The sequence below is a fragment of the Kogia breviceps genome, chromosome 11 (genome assembly GCF_026419965.1).
Source record: "Kogia breviceps isolate mKogBre1 chromosome 11, mKogBre1 haplotype 1, whole genome shotgun sequence".
Taxonomy (NCBI): domain Eukaryota; kingdom Metazoa; phylum Chordata; class Mammalia; order Artiodactyla; family Physeteridae; genus Kogia; species Kogia breviceps.
The window spans coordinates 41,824,278-41,845,341 of record NC_081320.1 but is presented as its reverse complement, the minus strand read 5'-3'; the positions used below and the strand labels follow the sequence as shown (position 1 = coordinate 41,845,341).

At 35.2% G+C, this 21,064-nt stretch overlaps 1 protein-coding gene across 1 annotated transcript in view; it reads right to left on the bottom strand.

Annotated features, from left to right (window-relative positions):
- The window catches only part of EXOC6B (exocyst complex component 6B), a 721,321-nt gene that overhangs the window by 443,292 nt on the left and 256,965 nt on the right, over positions 1-21,064 (bottom strand). Inside the window, exon 7 of the mRNA XM_059079741.2 lies at positions 3,483-3,659. Coding sequence (XP_058935724.1) covers positions 3,483-3,659 — 177 coding nt within the window. The remainder of the gene's footprint in view (positions 1-3,482; positions 3,660-21,064) is intronic.

Here is a 21,064-nt window from a genome sequence, read left to right as displayed (position 1 = left end):
CATCTGGGATGATATGGATGGAACTGAAGGTATTATGCTAAGTGAAATAAGTCAGAAGTAAAAAGACAAATACTGTATGATTTCATTCACATGTGGAAACTAAAACAAAACAAAACAAATAAAACAAAAACAAACAGTTACAGGGAACAGATTGGTGGTTAACAGAGGGGAAGGGGGTTGGGGGATGGGTGCAAGGCATTAAGGGGGTCAATTGTATGGTGACAGATGTGACCATTTGGTACATGATCACTTTGTAGTATATACAGATCTCAAATTATGATGTACACTTGAAACTTATATAATTTTTTTAAATTCCCCAAACCATACATACTTCCACTGAAAACCAATCGAATTAAGCTGTTGATCAAAAATGGTCAAATATCAGTAGTTTATATAGTTCAACTCTAATATAAGACAAGTTAAAAAAAACTTAACTAAGGCAACCCTTTCATTAGGTTAGACAAAAATAAAATACAATAGGAAGAGAATTTACAGGGGAATAGTTTTCCTGCAACACTTCTCGGCAATCAAGAGACTGACTGTCAGTCAGCTCATGTAGTCAGCTTTTTATCCAAGATGACAATTCACTTCTATGACTTCATCTTCAGTTCCCCAGGCTATCAAGTTTTTCCCATCTCTGGCATAAACTTTATTTCAGTTTAACAATATACTAACTTGTTTACTATGTGCAAAGCTATTTTCTAGGTGTTTAGTTTTCCTTACCCATCTCATTCTATGCCTACTATTAAGTATTATCAAACTAAAAACATAGTAAATAATGTACAAATGTCACTTGGCTCAAAGAATGTATTAAGTACACTTCCATTAAAAGCACAGGAAAGGGCAAAAAGTTCTTTGGAGAATGAAAAATATACCTAAACTTAAGTATATTAAATCAGAATCATAAAATTTCATTAAAAATAATGCAGGTAATCTATTACAAGCAACAGATTTTAGAAGACAAAATATAACTTTCTCTTCAAGTACTGTATTCATTGCTGGAAAAATGTTAGGACATATTAATGAAAAAGCAATAGGACACCTAAACATTCATGAGTTTGTTTGCTTTATGTACTAAAAATGCTTCCTCATGGTCCACTATAGCCTTGCAACTCTAAGTGTGCCCAGGGTCCAGAAGCACCATCCTTACCTTGGGAGCTTGTTAAAAATGTAGATTCTCAGATTCACCCCCTCAACCTGCAGAATCAGAATCTGCATTTAAATATGATTCCAAGGTGATTCCTATGCACATTTAAGTTCAAGAAGCACTTTCTCTACAACATGGTTCTTAACTCAGGTCCTAAGGGCAACATGAGTTTCACAAATTCCCTGAAATTTCATGCAGAACTTTTTGTGAGTGAATATACATAGATTTTACAGGGTAAAGACTCCATATTTTTTTTATCAAACTCTCAGAGGAATATAATGACCTCCAAATAGATTAAGAACTACCAGATTCTATGGCACAGTTTAAAAGTCAAAATATTTCAAAGACTATTTACGCTACTCTCAATGAGGTCTGTTGAAGAATGACAAGAATGAAGGTCAGAACGTCACAGTGGGTCACGGAAGACCTTATCTGAAGAATTTATTCACACCATGCAAGAACTATGCCAAGAAACCAGTTTGGAGACATCTAAATAAATAATTCTCTACATGAGGTTTGAGATTAAGAATGTGCACTTGAAGAAGATTCAAACTGAGAAGTAAATAAATATAAGGTAGGATTTTTTTTTTAAGATAGGATGCCATTAGATGACAGCAAAGTGCTGAATTCTTGTTGTAAGAGCTCAATCAGCAAATCTCTAATATGAATTCTGTTTGATTTGGGATACAGAACCATTTTAAAATGTTAACTTCCAAGTACATTCTTACAATTTTTCCTTTATGAGGGATCCCAACACGTTTTACAAGTCGTACTTTCTTTATCCTCTTTGGACCTCAGAAGACAAAACAATGAAGAAATATGGCACAAAAATTAAAAAGGACTTGCCCAGGATCTTCAGTGAGCTAATGATATCCAGAAGGTTCTGGACAGCTCATATCCAGAAGGTGCTCACTAATATATGAGAACTGTGTACGTTTCATACTTTCATCTTATCACATAACCATCTCTTTGGGGTGTGTATTATCCAGGGGCACAGACAATGTTTAACTTCTGTTTCCTTAAGCCATAGTGCCTGATAGAATTTAATTTCCTTAATGGGCAACCAAAATGTAAGTTTAAAATGTTAACTGGACTTATCTTGATCCTGATGTTTTATTGTACTATTACTGTAATTTGTCATCTGTGATGGGTCTAATCCCTGACAATTTGATCTCCAGGGTGGATATATATCCAACCATACCAGTCATTCCAGGCAAGAGAGAATGCTAAAAAATATTCAGGGGATCAAGATTACCGTTAAGATTAAAAAGTTAGACAGTGAAAAGTTTGGGGCTGTAGTTTCGGCATGGAGAAGAGAGTAAGAAGGTTAGTAAGGGCATAACAAAGAACAATGATGGAGAAGAAACAATGAATCCAGTTTTATCTGGAGAAATGAAACAATGAAAAGGAGACAAATACTTAAAGATAAAACAGGTTACTGAGAACAGGAGTAAATGGTTCCTTGCACATGTCAGTGAGCATTTGAAAAGTAAATAATATGATCATTAATGACAATTTTTACAGTAAAATAAAACAAAATGGCAAAACCAATATCTGAATGCAGTCTGTAAGTGCAAAGCTCATGCGCCTAACCACTATACTCACAAAAAACTGATCCAGATTATGCAAATGATAAGTAGTTCAAAAATGTTTTAACTGGAAATCTCAAATGTCATAGTAGTTTTATTTTTAAAAACACATTAAATATATTTCCAACAACAAAGAAGGATATAAAAAAATGTACTAGTTAAGCCACTTAATCTTATTCTTTACCTGAAAGTGTCACAGAACTAAGAGGTTAGGGATATATCACAAAATTCCCAGATACCCCATAATCACTCATACATTTATTTCCTCCAGAAATGTGTTCTCAACTTTCTGGAACCTTTTTACAATTGCAATCTGAACCATTTCTCAAGCCTAAGAAATCTCTGTTTACTCCTACTGTTTAAAGTAACATCTTTTATTTGTCTGAAGTAACTGTTCCAACTTCAGTGGAGATCACCTATCAATAGATCTCTTTCTCTAAGTCAGGTAAACTCTACTCTTCCCTTAATGTAGTACCCAGTCAGTATACAATCAACAAACCCTGAAACTTTAAAAAAAAAAAAAAAAAAAAAAGGATGAGTATATTTAAAGTCTAAAGAATTAGAATCTAAGATATCTTAGTACATCTTCAGTTTCCTTAAATCAGGGACATTTTTATTTAAAATGATATTTAATATCCAGAAGATAACACAAGCTATGTTATATGGATAAATTCTTCATCGCATCTCAAACATACCATATTGAAATGTAACAACAGGTTCACTTCCCCGGTTCAAATGTTAGTTACCTCTTCATCATCTTCCTCATCTTCAACATCCAGAATTCCTGAATCCTGTTCAGACTTGGGGCTAGTGCTTCCTATCTCTGTATCAAAAATTGTATATGCATCTTTCTTAGGTTTTCTCTTGCTACCTATTCTGGGTTGTTGCAAGATGATGTTATCCAGGTTTCTTTGTTGTTGGGCCTAGGATAGAAACACATAGACACAAATAAACAAAAAAAGAAACAAAAGAAACAGAACTTAATTAAGTATTCAAAGAACTTCTAATTTTGAACTAATTGGTATCTTAAAAAAAATACAACAAAATCCCTTAATACATAAAGTTTTAGTGCCAGAAATAAAACCAAACATATTAATGTATAGATTTTTAACCCTGGAGCTACCCATCTTTATTTGTTTTCCCAGTTTCCATAGAAAAAAAGATAATCAGTCAATATTATCATGAGACTTTTCAAACACAAACACTAAGTCATCACAAAAAAGAAATCTACTGATTTGTACCTAAGTAGCCAAGAGATTAGTGCAAATGACTGAATATTTATCTCTTGAAACATAAGTGCTATACTAGAACCACTGTGGTTGGGAGAAGAGGGACAGGAGCCTTTAAGCTTAGGGCACTCTTAGAAACACATATATGGATACAAGAGACCAATAAGTTTTAATCAGGAGAATGAAATATCTTAATAGAGTAATCTGAACTAACGAATTCAACAGGATTTCATGAGCTTAGTCTGTGGAAAACAGAGTTTTAAGCATTTCTTTTTCTAAACTTTTATAGAAAAGTATAATTCCCTCACCTTAACAAAATAGACTTAAATGATGGTGTGGTTTCCATAGATCCAAAGAGGTGGAAAGTGTGACTATACAGACTCAACAAAAGAAGTTAAACCAAAGTATGAGAGCTGGAAGGGACCTTAGTCACCACTCAGGAAATAGGCTAGAAGACAAAGGATTTGTTTGAAACTACAAGGCTAGTAAGTGATAAATCAGAAGCCCAAAGTGTGATCTCCTAAATTCCATATCAGTGATCTTCCCACTATACCAACAGTCCCTCAAAGCATGACAAAAAGGTTTCCCCCCAAAAAAGAGTTCTGTGGTCAAATAAACGGGAAACACTGCATGTTATACAAGCCTTCTTGTAGATATACGATGCACATTAACAGAATAAAAACTGGGAGAAGTCCTATTTTAAGGAAACTTCTTTAATATGGTTTAACCCAGCACATTCCAAAAGTATTTCACAGTGGAACTTTCCTTTTTAGAAGAAATAATACTAATACTTAGTATCATCTGAAGAGACAAAGCTTAAGAAATGTGACCTCCCAGAATATACATTGCTTAATCAATATATGATATTTCTACTCAGTGACAAGTAGAAATTAGTTCAGGAGAAAAATCAGCATCTCCAAATATTCTGAATGAGATTAAGGAATTCTAGATAAATATTCAGTATAAGGTGTTAGTCCAGGTACCGGTTAAATGAGACAATTATAACAAGACACAGAAAAACTTGAACTATGTGAGCTAGTTTCTGCCAAGAAAATGAAAAGAATCTACATTCCAGAGATTTGAATCAATGGACTAACTTGTTTCTCTACATAGTACTTGTTGATATTTTGGTTTGACTTACATAAAGTACATGGCTTCAATAACAAAACTGAGAGAGAAGGTATCCAAGTACATTTATGTTTGTACACAAGACATACATATCCTCCAAGCGTTTGAGACCCCAAATTAGATAGAACATTCTTTCTACTCCTCTCAAAAGTAAGAAGTTCTCCCCCACTTACTACCAATGCAAACCACACAAAAAGGGATCCAGGACTCTAGAAATCTAAAGCTTTCATATTTAAAAAAGCAAGCTCTCAACTAGAGAGTAACCACTTGTCTCTTTATCCTCTCTTTCAGTACAACAAAACCAAAAGCTTTCATAAGTTGGTCTTATTTTATTGAATCCAAAGTTAAATATTTTTCCTTCACAATCACTAAAATACTATCAGTGTACCAAAAGCAATCAAAAAGAGCCACACTTAAGTACTATCATTTATACTTGAAATGATAAAAATTTGAAAGTATCCTATGGAAGTAATTTTAGATCATCTATGATTTGTTCTTTTTAGGTGTGTCTGGTTTACCAATCAATTTGATGGAGCGCAAAGCAGTTTAGGCCAAATCAGCAACTTAAAATAGCAATCCCTATGCTAGAAATGAGAGCACGGCAAGTTTTATTCCAAGTCTCTATGAGAACCTGGGGTCTCTGTCAAAATTATCAAGGCTTCTCCAGTCTATAAATAAGCTGTCAGGGCAGATCTGCCAAGAAAGAACTGGCCAAGTTGGAAATACTAAAACAGGTAGAACAACGAAATAAATACTCAGATATTACCCATTAGGAAGCAAATGAAAACTACCATCTATTCAAAATGTATATTATGGGACTGGCAGGAAGTGGAGAAGAGTAAATGTAGATATAAATATGTAAATATATGCAATATATTAAAATTAACATGTGACTCTAAAGTCCATTAAAAAAAAATAATAAAAGCTCTTCAGAGCTCTTTTCTAACATGCTAAGCTACCTCACCAGGATCATTTATTCTGTCCCTCCAAAGACAACCTTGGAGCCAAAGAAGCAGCTACTGATTTCTGCTGCCTAGGTTGGCGTAGAGGTAAAAGAGTATCAAGCACACAAATAGACTTTAGAAAGCATTTAGGCTTTTATTTTCTTAGTTGTTCATTCTCTTTGTGAATAATCTTTACACGTTTACCCACATCTTCCTCAAGATTCCTCACATATGTTCTTCTCTGGTTTCCTAATATACAGAAATTAAGCAAGGTTTATTCCTCAGCCCCTACTCTTCTACCACTCTTTCCACTCTCCCAAGATCCAATAGCATATCTCTAGTTTCACATTATTACTGTGTGTTCCACCATCACTTCACTTCCAACATACCTAAAATGGAACTCATCACCTTCTCATTACAATTCCCACACATATTGCAGCCAGGCTCTTCTTAAACCACATCATTCATCACACCAATTAAACATGAGGTAAACTGGGGGAAACAATTTGAACAAGTACAAATTCAAACTCCATAATCTTATCACTAAGGCTCCACAATAATGGAAGCTGAACTTAATTTTCCAATGTATTATCCAATACTCTCCAACGTGAATCTTCAACTTGGATCAGAATCTACCTCATAATATACTAAAAGCATTTCCACTACTGTATCTTTGCTTATGCCATTTCCCTTCTAGATGACCTCTTCCTGCCTGTATCCAATCTTTCCTCCAAAACCCAAGTAAAATTATTCTTCCTTTAGGAAGCCTCCTCTCACTGTTCTAACTCACGGTGTTTTCTCTCTGTATCCCTACTTTCAGTCAAACGTGTATTGAATATCTACTTGGCACCAGATATTGCGCTGAGTATACAAAGAATTTGGGTATACAAAGAATAAGATGGATTCTCTGACTCCTGAACCTCACATCATTCTATTGTATGAAATAGGTAAGCAATTGAGTGGCTAAAATTCAATGCAAAGAGTATAATGATAGAAATAAATACAGGTGCAGTGATTAGACAAAGGAGAAAGTAATCATATCTGCTTGTAGGGATGTCAGGAACTTCACAGAGGAAGAGGTAGCAAACTATGCTCTTAAAAGATGAATATGATTTTTCCAAAGGGAAGTACATAGAAAGGGTAAACATTCCAGAAGAAAGAAACTGGATGAGAAAAGACCACCACATGTGAAATAACATTATCCATACAAGGAATAAATAATTTTGTATAAGAACATAGGTTATGAAGGACTAACAAGAGATAAAGTTAAAGATGCCATACAAAGCAGTTTCAAGGTTAGCTAGCAGGCAATGGAGAAACAACAGAAGAATGTGAGCAGGGGAAGAACAGGATCAGCTTTACAATTTAGGCAAATCCCCTAGGAGCGGAGGAATGGTCAACTAGGAGAAGATGAAAAATAGAAACAGGAAAACCAATATAGATCATGAAAGGAGTCCAAATAACAATGATGAGGACTTGAATTAAGGTAGCAGCAGCTACAGAAAAAGTAGAAGCAACAGAATTTACTGATTTAAATGTAGTACATGGAAGAGGGGAAGGAAATAAAAATAACTCCAAGTATTCTGGTCTTTATGACTAGATGGTGGGATCACTCCAAACAATAGGAACTGTGGAAATAAGTAGTTGAAGGTAGGATAGAGAAGATGAGTTCAATAAGCCTGTCAGATATCCAAGTAAAGAATAACAGTATGGCACTTCAGTGTATAACTCTTCTCTTCTTTAGGACAGGAAACATACTTCACCATTATTAGAATCCCTCAAGCTCAGACACATAGTAAATTCAGATAAATGTTTACTATATAAAGGCAAAAGATAAAAGAAACTTATTTAAGAATGAGATTTGGCCCAATAAAAGAGAGGGATATCTGTAAAAGACATGATTTAGATATTCTCCTACCTATTAGAAGGTGGATGGGGATGAGGTAGGGGCAACCCATAAGAATTACCTAACCTGAACTATTCACCTAAAAATGTAGCTACTAAAACTTTTACAACTGTCATTACACACGCTATTAAATAAAGTTTTGTTGTTAATACAACTTCTAAGGGTTCCTAGCAATAAGACTCAAAGAGTTAAAATTCTGTGAATCAAAAGCCAAAGGCTCCTTTCTTTATCAGCCCAATACTGACCTCTAGTGGACTACAAGAATACATTAAATTGAGCTTGAAAATCAGAAACCGGTTGAAAAGGGAGAGAGAGACAGGTGTAGGCTTACAGGTTCAAGACCTGATATAACTAACTACATGGACTTCAATTACAGGGTGCTATACCAGAAAAGAAAAAAAGAAGAAGAAGAAAAAAAAAAACCTTCTTGGAGTAAGACGGGTCTTTAAATCTAAGCTCTGCAACATATTAATTCCATAACCATGGGCAGGTTCTTTTCAATGCAACATCCCATCTATTAAAAAAAAAAAACAAGGTTAATAAAATGTACTTCAGAACTGCAACAAGGATTAAATGAGATAATACATGTAAATTATCTTGAATTAAAAGATAAGTCAAAAGAAAAAAAAGACACTAAAAATTTAAGTTCCACCTGTCTTCCCTCTGAATATGAGATAGGAATCTTGTTTCACCGTCTATTCTGGAAGCATTGAAGATCTAGCAATACTTAGATACATAATCATTAATGGCATCTAATACTGCTTCACATTGCCATTCAATTTTGTATTTGTGCTACATGCCAAGTATTAGATATCTGTACTGCACACTTCTTGTGCTCCACTTCAGATCCTCTCAGCCTCAGCTCTTATTCCACATAGAACATCAGCAACCTGTTCTGGGCAGCCTTGCAAGTCTCATATAGTGTAAACTGAAACCAGCTCTAGCATTTACACCACACCTCTAGCTTCTTGCCCAGAGGTTTTGCAGACATCACAGTGTGGAATCCCAACAGAACTACTTAGCATTCATGATTCTCAACCCAGAAGTGAGGCAAACCTTGACCAAAGAGCTGACAGATAAACGCTCCCCATTGCATCCCTCCCATGGTGAGTTCCATATAGCTTCTTCATGGATTAAGGAACCAGACTGCCCTACAATGTACCACTGTACTGACTCTACAATTTTTCTTTTTACTCCTCCTGACCCTTATGCTTGTATACGCCACTCAAACACCAACTTCTCAGGTTTCTCCAGGGAAATCAAGGCTAAAATAACATCCCATACAAAAATACAATGAAGTAGGATTATGACCCCGTATCTGAAGCCCAAAGGATGTCCATGAAAATAACTGGCAAGACCAAGATATAAAGACTCCAAAGCTACCCTCTTCAGTTCTCACCAGTCAAAAGAACTACAAGACCTGCAATTTCAAAAAGGTTTCTTCATGTTTATTAGCACTAGCTCTGGCAACTAGCATTCTCTGGCGACTAGCTCCAATATCAGATCTTGTTCAAACAAAATAAAAACAAAACAAGGATAGTGAGTTAAAATGAAGGAAATAGAACATATCAAGACCATATCCAAAAAGTTATTTACAAATTAGTGTCCATAGGGGTATATACATGCATTATATATGTGTATTTTGTGTAATATTTTAAAGGAGGGATAAACAAATAAACAGTTTTTCATACAATTTAATCAGGTTCCAAAGAATTTCCATCAATAGAATGAGAAATCTAGAATTATGATATTCATAGAAAATTTTTTTAATGGAAAAAGGTGTTCACTATATCGCCTTCAACATTATAACTGAGATCCTTAGCTGTTTGAAAGTCTACAGTTCATATTTAAACCTATATTTCGTAGAGGGGAAAAAGTCTTTGCACTAACAAAATTCATTTCAACAAGATATACTAGATATAGTGTATTACAATTTGTATAAAGCAATAGTAAAAGTTAAAAGAATTCTCTTGTGAATTAGGATAATCCCAGCTCTTTTTATTTTTTTTTCAGTACGCGGGCCTCTCACTGTTGTGGCCTCTCCCGTTGTGGAGCACAGGCTCCGGACGTGCAGGCTCAGCGGCCACAGCTCACGGGGCCAGCCGCTCCGCGGCATGTGGGATCTTCCCGGACCGGGGCATGAACCCGTGTCCCCTGCGTCGGCAGGCGGACTCTCAACCACTGCGCCACCAGGGAAGCCCCCAGCTCTTTTTAAATACTATCTTTTTCTTTCGTCAACATATATACACCACAAGCACAATGTTAATTGTAGTTAACTGTAAAATAAATTACAAAATAAACATAAAGAAAAAAATGGAAAAAAAAATATAAAATCTCCATCCAGTAATAATCAGTTACTTGATGAATTACAACCCAGCCTATTTTCTGTACATATATAAAGATTTCTCTTTTAGCTCATCTGTATTTTCTATTTATCTGCATAATTGCTAATACATTTATATTGGTATGCCAAAAAGTATCATACTTAAGTTTTTAAATCTGCTTTTTGCTCAAAATTATTTCGCAAGTATTTTTCTCTACAAATAAAAATACTTACAATAATATTTGCATTGTACTACATTTCAAAGAATGGATGTTTATTTGAATATAGTCTACTATAGGACATTCATATTGCTTCTAATATTTTGCTATTTAATAACTGCTGCAAAGACTAATTCCAGAGCTAAAATTATGTGGATATCCTTAATTATTTTATTAGAGGAAGAAAACTACTCCCTCAAATGATTATTCACCCCAACTCAACTTTACAGTACAATTTATCTTTTCCCAATTTATTTTAAATGTCTGCAAAATGAATATAATTTCATGGTTTAAAAAATCTAATAACACTTAAAATATTGTAATAAAAAACTGTAGACTCCCCCTTATGCCTTTTTCCATCCCCAATCCTGCTCTGTAGAGTTAATATTTTTATACCCACGTTTCTAGTAATACCCTTACTTTCTGTTAAAAACGTAGATCATTTAAAAATGTAGACTCCCTTACACTACTGCTTCTTAAATTATATTCCCAACCAAGTATTTTAAGTAAAAACAATAATCAATATTAATCATCATGTCATGTAACCAAATCGTCTTACTACAGAGTCAAGTATATATGCAATTATTACTTTTTTTTTTTTAATTTTTTTTTCAGTACGCGGGCCTCTCACTGTTGTGGCCTCTCCCGTTGTGGAGCACAGGCTCCGGACGTGCAGGCTCAGCGGCCATGGCTCACGGGCCCAGCCGCTCCGAGGCATGTGGGATCTTCCCAGACCAGGGCACGAACCCGTGTCCCCTGCATCAGCAGGCGGATTCTCAACCACTGCGCCACCAGGGAAGCCCAATGATTACATATTTGATTACAGTTCCTTTCTGGTACGGTTTTTTGTTTTTCTTGGAGTTTCAAATTGCCTACGTTTTCAAAAAATTCTCTAATATTCTAGCTACAACAATCTTGATTTTTTCCAAAAAGCTCATCATAATAGACATTCTATCCAAACCTTATTATTCCTAAAGGCATAACCTGGGCTGATTGTCCTATAAGGACTGTCCTATAGTAGACTATATTCAAATAAATACCCATTCTTTGAAATGTAGTACAATGCAAATATTATTGTAAGTATTTTTATTTGTAGAGAAAGATATTTGTGAAATATTTTTGAGCAAAAAGCAGACTTAAAAACTTAAGTATGATACTTTTTGGCATAACAATATAAATGTATTAGCAATTATGCAGATAAATAGTCATTCTGGAGGGGACTTACTTTCATTTCAGTTTCAATAATTCCATATCTATATTTCACTTAATCCAGACTCTCATTTTGTTGGCACACACCTTCAGATAATTCTTAAGAATTAAGAATTAAATTTCTTGAATTCTTCCATTCTAAAAGTGACTTTAATCCTTCTCCAAATAAACTATAGAATTCAAGGTTGACAATAATTTTCCCTTAGGTTATTGAAGGCACTGCTCACACTACTGTCCTATACTACCCCCTATTGCTAGTGGAAAAAGCAATGATATATTGATCTTCATTCCTTTATATATTACTTTCTCTCTCTGGAAGCTTTTCAAACCTTTTACTGTATATATTCTCAGTTTCTCAGGGGATGTACCTTGGTGTAGGTCTTTAACTTGTTCATTATACTCAGTAAGCAATACATGTGGAAGTCCTGAGATTTTCTTATACTAATGCTCTGATGATTTTCTCCCCTTGTCTAGAACTCCTAATGGATACTGAATTCTCATATAATTCCTCCTGATGATCTTCGGTTTTTTTAATTGAAGTAGAGCTGATTTACAACGTTGTGTTAGTTTCTGGTGCACAGAAAAGGGATTCAGTTATAACATATTTATATATATTTGTTTTCATATTCTTTTCCATTATGGTTTATTATAGGATATTGAATATATTTCCCTGTGCTATAAGTAGGACCTTGTTGTTTATCTATTTTATGTATAGTAGTTTGTATCTGCTAATCCCAAACTCCTAATTTTCCCTCCCCAAACCCCTTTCCCCTTAAGCTGACCATAAGTTTGTTTTCAATGTCTGTAAGTCTGTTTCTGTTTCGTAAATAAGTTCATTTGTGTCGTATTTTAGATTCCACATATAAGTGATATTATACATATTTGTCTTTCTCTTTCTGACTTACTTCACTTAGTATGATAATCTCTAGGTCCATCCATGTTGCTGCAAATGGCATTATTTCATTCCTTTCTTATGGTTGAATAGTATTTCATTGTGTATATATACCACATCTTCTTTATCCATTCATCTGTCAATGGACATTTACGTTGCTTCCATGCCTTGGCTATTGTAAATAGTGCTGCTATGAACATTGGAGTGCATGTACCTTTTCAAAGTAGAGTTTTCGTCTTTTCCAGATATATGCCCAGAAGTGGGATTGCTGGACCATATGGCAACTCTACTTTTAGCTGTAGTTTTGTTGCATTTCTCTAATAATTAGCAATGTTGAGCATCTTTTCATGTGCCTACTGGCCATCTATATGTCTTCTTTGGAGAAATGGCTATTTAGGTCTTCTGCCCATTATTCGATTGGGTTGTTTGTTTTTTTGTTATTGAGTTGTATGAGCCGTTTGTATATATGGAAAAATTAACCCTTTGACAGTTGTATCATGTGCAAACATTGTCTCCTAGTCCATAGGATTTTTTGTTTTGTTTATGGTTTCCTTTGCTGTGCAAAAGCCTAGAAGTTTGATAAGGTCCCGTTTGTTTATTTTTGCTTTTATTTCTATTGCCTTGGGAGACTGACCTAAGAAAACATTGGTACACCTCCTGATGATGTTTGTAATATTTTTCTATAACAAATAAAAGTTTTAATTTTTGAGGATACCAATGAATTTTTCTGACATTATTTTGTTTTCTGCATTATTTGCTCCATCTAGGTATATTTTATTGTTGTTACTGCTTTTCTCATATTGGTATTTTTATCTCTCTCTTTCCAGTTGGATATTTTCCTCAAATATCTATTGATCCTTGGCCAGTCATTCATATTTAATAATAAATCACTTAAGAGTTCACAGGAAGGTCTATGGGCATAGGAATACTTGTCAGGTAGCATGCTTCACTTTAGGGAATTCTACAAAGGAAATCACCTCTTTGATGGGGAAATCCAAATGGCACTTTGTGGCAGTCCTTTATGAATTTCTCTAGAAAAGAATTTTCCAATCTCCCACTTAAGAATATAAGTACAAATATTCCATGCAAGGGAGAGGAGAAGTAGAGGAATTAACTGCTTTATACCCACATCATCTATAATAATTCACACCTCCAAAGATTCAGCTTGTCTGGAGTTGTCTGTATTGAACTGTTTCCTCCATTCCACATGAACCTGTTTATACTTTCAGTTGTGGCTTAACACACCCTGCTATATATAGTGGTAACTATATATATTTACCACTCTTCCCTCCACTTTCTTTTTTAACCTTCCAGCTGTTATTGACATGTAATTAATACAGAAAGTTAACATTAAACAATGTGCTGACTTGACACACGTATATATTGCAAAATGACTACCAGAGTAAGTTACCTTATATCTCCATCCCCTCGTATAATTATCATTTTTGTATGTGGTGATAACATTTATGACCTACTCTCTTAACAGCTTTCAAGTATATAATAAATTACTGTTAATTATAGTGACCATGCTGTATATTAGATCTTTAAAACTTACTCATCTTATAGCTGTAAGTTTGTATCCTTTGACCAACATTTCCTTATTTCCCCCACCTCCCAGTCCCTGGCAACCACCATTCTACTCTTTATTTCCATGAGTTTGGGTTTTATCGATTCAACATCTAAGAGACACCATGAAGTTTTTGTCTTTCTCTATCTGACTTACTTAACTTAGCATAATGCCCTCAAGGTCATTCCATGTTTTGCAAAAGGCAGGATTTCCTTGTGTCATGGATGAAACATAGATAATTAGATATATACATACAGGTATATATAGATATATATTCTTTATCTGGTTATCTGTCAATGAACACTTAGGCTGTTTCTGTATCTTGGCTACTGTGAATAAAGCCTCCAGCTTTGTTCCTTCTTAGAATCACTTTTCTATCCAGGGTCTTTTGTGGTTCCATACAGATTTTAGAATGTTTTTTCCTATTTTTTGGAAAAATGCCATTGGAAATTTGATAGGAATTTCATATAATCTGTAGGTCACTTTGGGTATTATGGACATTTTAACAATATTAATTCTTCTGATCCATAAACATGAGATATCTTTCCATTTATTTGTGCTTCTTCAATTTGTTTCATCAATGTCTTGTAATTTTCAGTGTACAGATATTTCACCTCCTTGGATACATTTATTCCAAAGTATTTTTTTATGTTTGATGCTATTATAAATGAGATTGTTTTACTTCTTTTACAGATAGTTCACTGTTAGTGTATAGAAATGCAACTGATTTTGTGTATTGATGTTGTATCCTGCAACATTATTGAATTTATTTCTTAGTTCTGTTTTTTTTATGGAGTCTTTAGGATTTTCTACATATAAGATCATATCATCTGTAAATAGATAATATTTTACTTATTGTTTTCAATTTGGATACCTTTTATTTCTTTTCTTGAATAATTTCTCTTGCCAGGATTTCCATTACTCAGTTGAATAGGAGTGGTGAGAGTGGGTACTCTTGTCTTCTTCCAGATCTTAGTGGGAAAGATTGCAGCCTTTCTCACTGAGTATGATGTTAGCTGGGGATTTGTCATATATGGCCTCTATTATGTTGAGATATATTTATTCTATTCTAATTTGCTAAGAGTTTTACTGATGAAAAGATGATAAATTTTGTTAAGTACTTTTCAGCATCTATAGAGATGATCATATAATTTGTATCTTTTCTTCTACTAATGTGGTATAGCACATTAATTGATTTGCCTCTGTTGAACCATTCTTGCATCCCAGGAATAAATCACACTTGATCATGATGCATGATACTATTAATATACAGTTGATTTCTGCTTGCTGGTACTTTGTTGACAGTTGTTGCACCTCTATTTACCAGGAATACTGGCCTGTAGTTTTCTTTTCTAGTAGTGCCCTTAACTGACTTTGGGATCAGCGTAAGACTCACCTTGTAAAATAAATTTGGGAGTGTTCCTTCCTCTTCAATTTTTAGAGGAATTTGAGAAGAACTGATGTTAATTCTTCTCTAGATGTTTGGTCATCCAGTCTGGGGGTTTTCTTTGTTGGGAAGTTTTTGATTACTGTTTCAATCTCCTTACTCATAAATGATCCTTTCAAATTTTCTATTTCTTCCTGATTCATTATGGCTAGGTTGTCCGGGACTGTGTTGTTTACTTTCCACACATTTATGAATTTTCTAGTTTTCCATCTGTTACTGACTTCTAGTTTCATACCACTGTGACCAGAAAACATATGATCTCAATCTTTAATATGATCTCAATCTTCTTACATTTGCTAAGGCTTCTTTTGTGAACTAATGTATAATCTACCCTGGAGAACGTTCTGTGTGCACTGGAGAAGAATGTGTATTCTGCCACTGTTGGGTGGAATAATCTGCATATGTTTTTTTAAGTCCATTTGGTCTAAGGTTTAGTTCAAGTCCTGTGGTTCCATACTGATTTTCTGTCTAGATGATCTATTCATTGTTGAAAGTGGGGTATTTAAGTCCCCTGTTATTACTGTATTGTTGTCTATTTCTCCCTTCAGAGCTGTGAGCATTGTTTAACATATTTAGGTTCTCTGATATTAGATGCACCTCCACTCTCTTTTTGCCAAAGATTTATTATGCCCTCTTCATTCTCATTATAAATTAATGAAAAGATAGTAAATATCAGCAGAGAAATAAAAACTATGTTGAACAACCAAAAGTAGATTCTAGAACTAAAAAATATACTACCTGAAATAAAGAATTCATCATTTAATGCACTTAACAGTCAAATAGAGATAACAAAGGAAAAGAGTCAGTGAACTTGAAGATATATGAACAGAAATTATCCAGTAAGGAAAAAAATAGATTAAACGAACAAACAAACATGAAAAACAGAGCCTGAGGAATATGGGGGATAATATCAAAAAGTCTAACCTAAGTAGAACTAGAGTCCTAGAAAAAAGGAGAAATAACATAGTGAAGAAAAAATATCTGAAAGAACAATGGGTGAAAATTTCTCACATTTTATAAAAGACATAGAGTACCAGAGTCAAGAAGCTCAGTGAATCCCAATGGGAACATCATAGTCAAACTATTGAAAGTCAAAGATCAAGAGAAAAATTTGAAAGCCATAGGGGAAAGAAAAACACCCATTATATACTGTGGAAAAACAACACAAATGTCTATTGATCTCTCATCAGAAACTACAGAGGCCAGAAAGCAATAGAAATGAAAATAAAATTGAAAAATTATCGACCTAGAATTCTAAATCCAGCAAATATCCTTCAGAAATTGTTATGTGCTGAACTGTGTCCCCTAAAAAGAAATGCTGAAGTTCTAAACATCCTAGAATGTGACGTTATTTGGAACAGGGTCACTGCAGATGTATTCAAGATCAAGTTATACTGCGGCAGGCTGAGCCTTTAATCCAATATGACTGGTGCCCTTATAAGAAGAGGAGAAGACATACAGGAGAACATCAGGTGATAATGGAGCCATATATTGAAGTGCTGCAACTGCAAGCCAAGGAATGCTAAGATTGCTGGCAAAACACCAGAAGAAAGGAAGACACAAGGAAGGATTCTCTCCTGCAGGTTTCAGAGGGCACATGACCCTGCTGACACTTTGATTTTGAACTTGTAGCCTCCAGACCTGTGAGATAGTAGATTTTTTTTATTAAGCCACCCAGTTTGTGGTGCTTTGTTATGGCAGCCCTAGAAAACTAATACAGGAATGAAAGCAAGAGGAAAACATTTTCAGATAAAAGAAAACTAAGGGAATTTAAGACCAACACACCTGCACTATAAAAGTGCTAAAGGAAGTTCTTCAGGCTGAAGGGAAATGATTCCAGATGGAAACTCAGATTCTCAAGAATGAATGAATAAATGAATAATTGGCATAGAAAATGGAAAATAGTTTAGCAATTATAAAAGAAGAAAAGAGAAGCTGCTTTTTTAATACAGAGTGATCAAGAAGAGTATCTTTCATAAAGTGGCATTTGTGTTTCACACATTAGTGCTTATTTATTTAATACTGGTAGAGGTTTAAGAGACATACATGTAGTTAATATTTACTCCTGAATTCTTACACAGATTTTATACTATTGTAAACATAATATATTCTAATATCTGGAAGGACAATATCTACCATGTTAATAATATTTCAAGAACCCCTTACTCATTTTCAAATACAACATTCGTTTAGAACGCCAATAACCTAAGGCAGGAGCATTATGGTAGGCTTGCTAAATGTCTAGCACACTAAAAGATCACTCGAGATCATTTATGCATCATTCTAAGATAGGCTGGTCAATGGATAAACTAAATTTCAAGATAATCTTTAACATTATTTTTGAAAATAGCATTAACTTTTCTCCACAATTTTTTCACCACATATCAGTTTGAGTTTTACATCCTTTACCAATGCCAATTTTTAGGTGATTATAAAAATGACACCCAAATATCAAAAATAAGTAAAGTTGGGAAGAAAAATAATCTAGGGTAGGAAGTAGTACTAGCTACTTAATATTTTATTAACCTAGTCTCCCAAAAAAGATAAGTCATATATAAACAAGGTTTCCTCCAAGGACCACCCCATCTCAATTGAAAAGGGCCAGAAATAGTTCTAATTTAAACTACTGGTTCAGTCAATTTTTCAACTGAATCAATAGTTTCAATTGTAACTATGGTATCAACAAAGATGCCAATTTTCCATCTGACTTCTGGGCTTCCATTACAACAAAGAATAAAATTATACCCCAAAAATATTACTTTTATGGAACCTATTTTTGGTTCAGAAGACAATTGCTAAAATTGGGGGAGAAAACTATAGGCATATATCCCTCTATACCTATTCTGTGGTCAATTTTAACAACTCACATAACTTATAAATAACTCCTCTCAGTCAACCCAAACTAAAGGAGATCTAAAAAGTAAACATCTAATAAATATATTACAGGGAGTCCAACCTGGCAGTATATGAAGATCCTGAACTCACCTCCTCCCATGGACACACCAAATCTACAGCTACATATGGATCATTTCCCTATGAAAAAGATCTGAAAATGAAATGAACTTTTTCTCCACAATAAAGGATAGAAGAACCACATCAAGATGGATAGGAAAGGCAGAGACATGGTCTTGGCAAAAACCACAGCTCAGTGCAACAACACACAAGATGAAGGAATCTCACCAGTCCAGTGCTTCTCCTGGAGGAGGAAGGGGTTGGTGCCCCACATCAAGCACCTTAATTCCTGGGATCTGCACCAGAGAGACAAGCACCAAAAACATCTTGCTTAGAAAACCAAAGGGACACAAGGGACACAAAGTGCTGTAGGGAACCAAGATTCCCCTTTTAAAGGGCTAGCAGATGGGCTTACTCACCAAAGACCCAGCAAAAAAACAGCACTTTGAAAAGCACCTGGACTATATGTGAAGGATACTCATTTACTAATCTAAAAGCACCTGCAGGAGGGGCAGGGGATGCTTGAAACTCTCTCTCTGGAATTAAAGGAACTGGCAGGTGCCATTATTGTATTCTCCACCTACCCTGCTAGCACACGCAGGCAAGTTTGTACAGTACCTTCCCACCACCTTGCTAAGACAGGCAGGGGCAAGCGGTCACAGCACTATTTTGTTGCCTTCCTGAAGCTGAAAAGCATGGGCAGTTGTAGCACACTCCTACTCCCTCACTCGGATGGGAGAGTAGAAGCAATTGTGGCATTCTTCCACTCCTGGACTAAAACTGGCACACACCCACAGACAAGGTATTCTCCCACAGCACTGCAGAAACATATGCAAGTACCACACAGTCAAGATATTTTCTCACTGCTTTTCTGAAGCTAGTTAGCATGACTCAGCCCTTTTAGCTCTTTGCTGCCTTTGCTAAAGCCAGCGGGTGCATGGAATCCACACAGGGGACACTACTTGATTACCAGACCTTGGTGGCCAAAGAGACTGGAGCTACAGAGCTCCACAGAACAGTAACAATCAGAAAGACAGTTCTTGGCAGGTCACCATTCTCAGGACACTACACAGACAGCAAACTGAAATACAACTCCAGTCTTCCTGTGAAAAAGATCTATTTACTTAGCCTGGAGCTTCAGTCTGAGGGACAAGTTTCAGATTTCACATACATCCAGGGATAAGAAGGCACTCCCAGGTAATATAAGCAGAAAGACACCAGCCCTGGGCATCCCTCTGGCCATGATACAGCTCAACAAGACCTCCCGGAAAGGAGATTATAAACTCATCTGAAGCCCTGAATTTTGCAACTGTCACCCAAGGGACACGTTCCAGATCTCTTGGACTGGTGGCCAGCAGGGATTACGATTCTGGCCCCAAAGGAATGTATACACTTGCATACTTTAAAAGCTGCTGCCTGAAGATTTGTTTGCCAATCAGCCTGAAAATAGGTGCTAATATTCCTCCCCTGGGCACACACTTAAAGGCCTTGGTACACTCTCATCAATGGGGACACATCAAGAATAAATCAGGCAGTTCAGACAATTGCAAAGGTTTGAAAGACAATGAACAGCTAAGGCAAGGTTGAACAAGAAGGTTCATCACATCCACAAGTCCACACCTTCAAGACTGAGTTATCTGTTTCACCTAATATAAAAAAACAAATACAGAGAGTCAAGCAAAATGAGGATGCAGAGAAATATGCTCCAAACGAAAGAACAAGACAAAAACCTCAGGATAAAAAACTTAATGATACAGAAGTAATCTACCTGAAAAATAATTCAAAATAATGGTCATAGACATGCTTACCTAACTCAAGAGAAGAATGGATGAACACAGTGAGAACTTCAAATAAAGGGACAGTAAATATAAGAAAGTGCCAAAAAGAAGTCACAGAGCTGAAGAGTACAATAAATGAACTGAAAAATACACTAAAGGGGTTCAACAGCAGGCTAGATGAAATAGAAGAACAGATCAGTGAACTGGAAGACAAAGCAATGGAACTCACACAGAAAGAACAGTAAGATGAAAAAAAAATGTTTTTAAGAAAATTAAGGGACCTGTGGAACATGATCAAGTAAACTAACATAGGCAATATAGGTGTCCCAGAAAAACAAGAGAAAGGGCAAAACTATTTGAAAAAGTAATGGCTGAACCCTTCCCTAACTTAGGGAAAGAAACAGACATCCAGGTCCAGGAAGCCCAGAGAATTCCAATAAGATAAACCCAAAGAGAACCAACCAAAACATATTATAATAAAAATGTCAAAAGTTAAGCCCATCAGCAGATTTCTGAGAAGAAACTTTGCAGGCCAAAAGTAAGTGGCACAACATATTCAAAGTGCTGAAATGAAAAAACTTACAACCGAAAATACTCTATCTGGCAAGGTTATTATTCAGAAATGGAGAAACGATTAAGAGTTTTCCAGATAAGCAAAAGCTAAAAGAGGCCTCTACTAAACCAGCCTTATAAGAAATGTTACAGACACTTCTCTAAGCTGAAAAAAAAGGCACT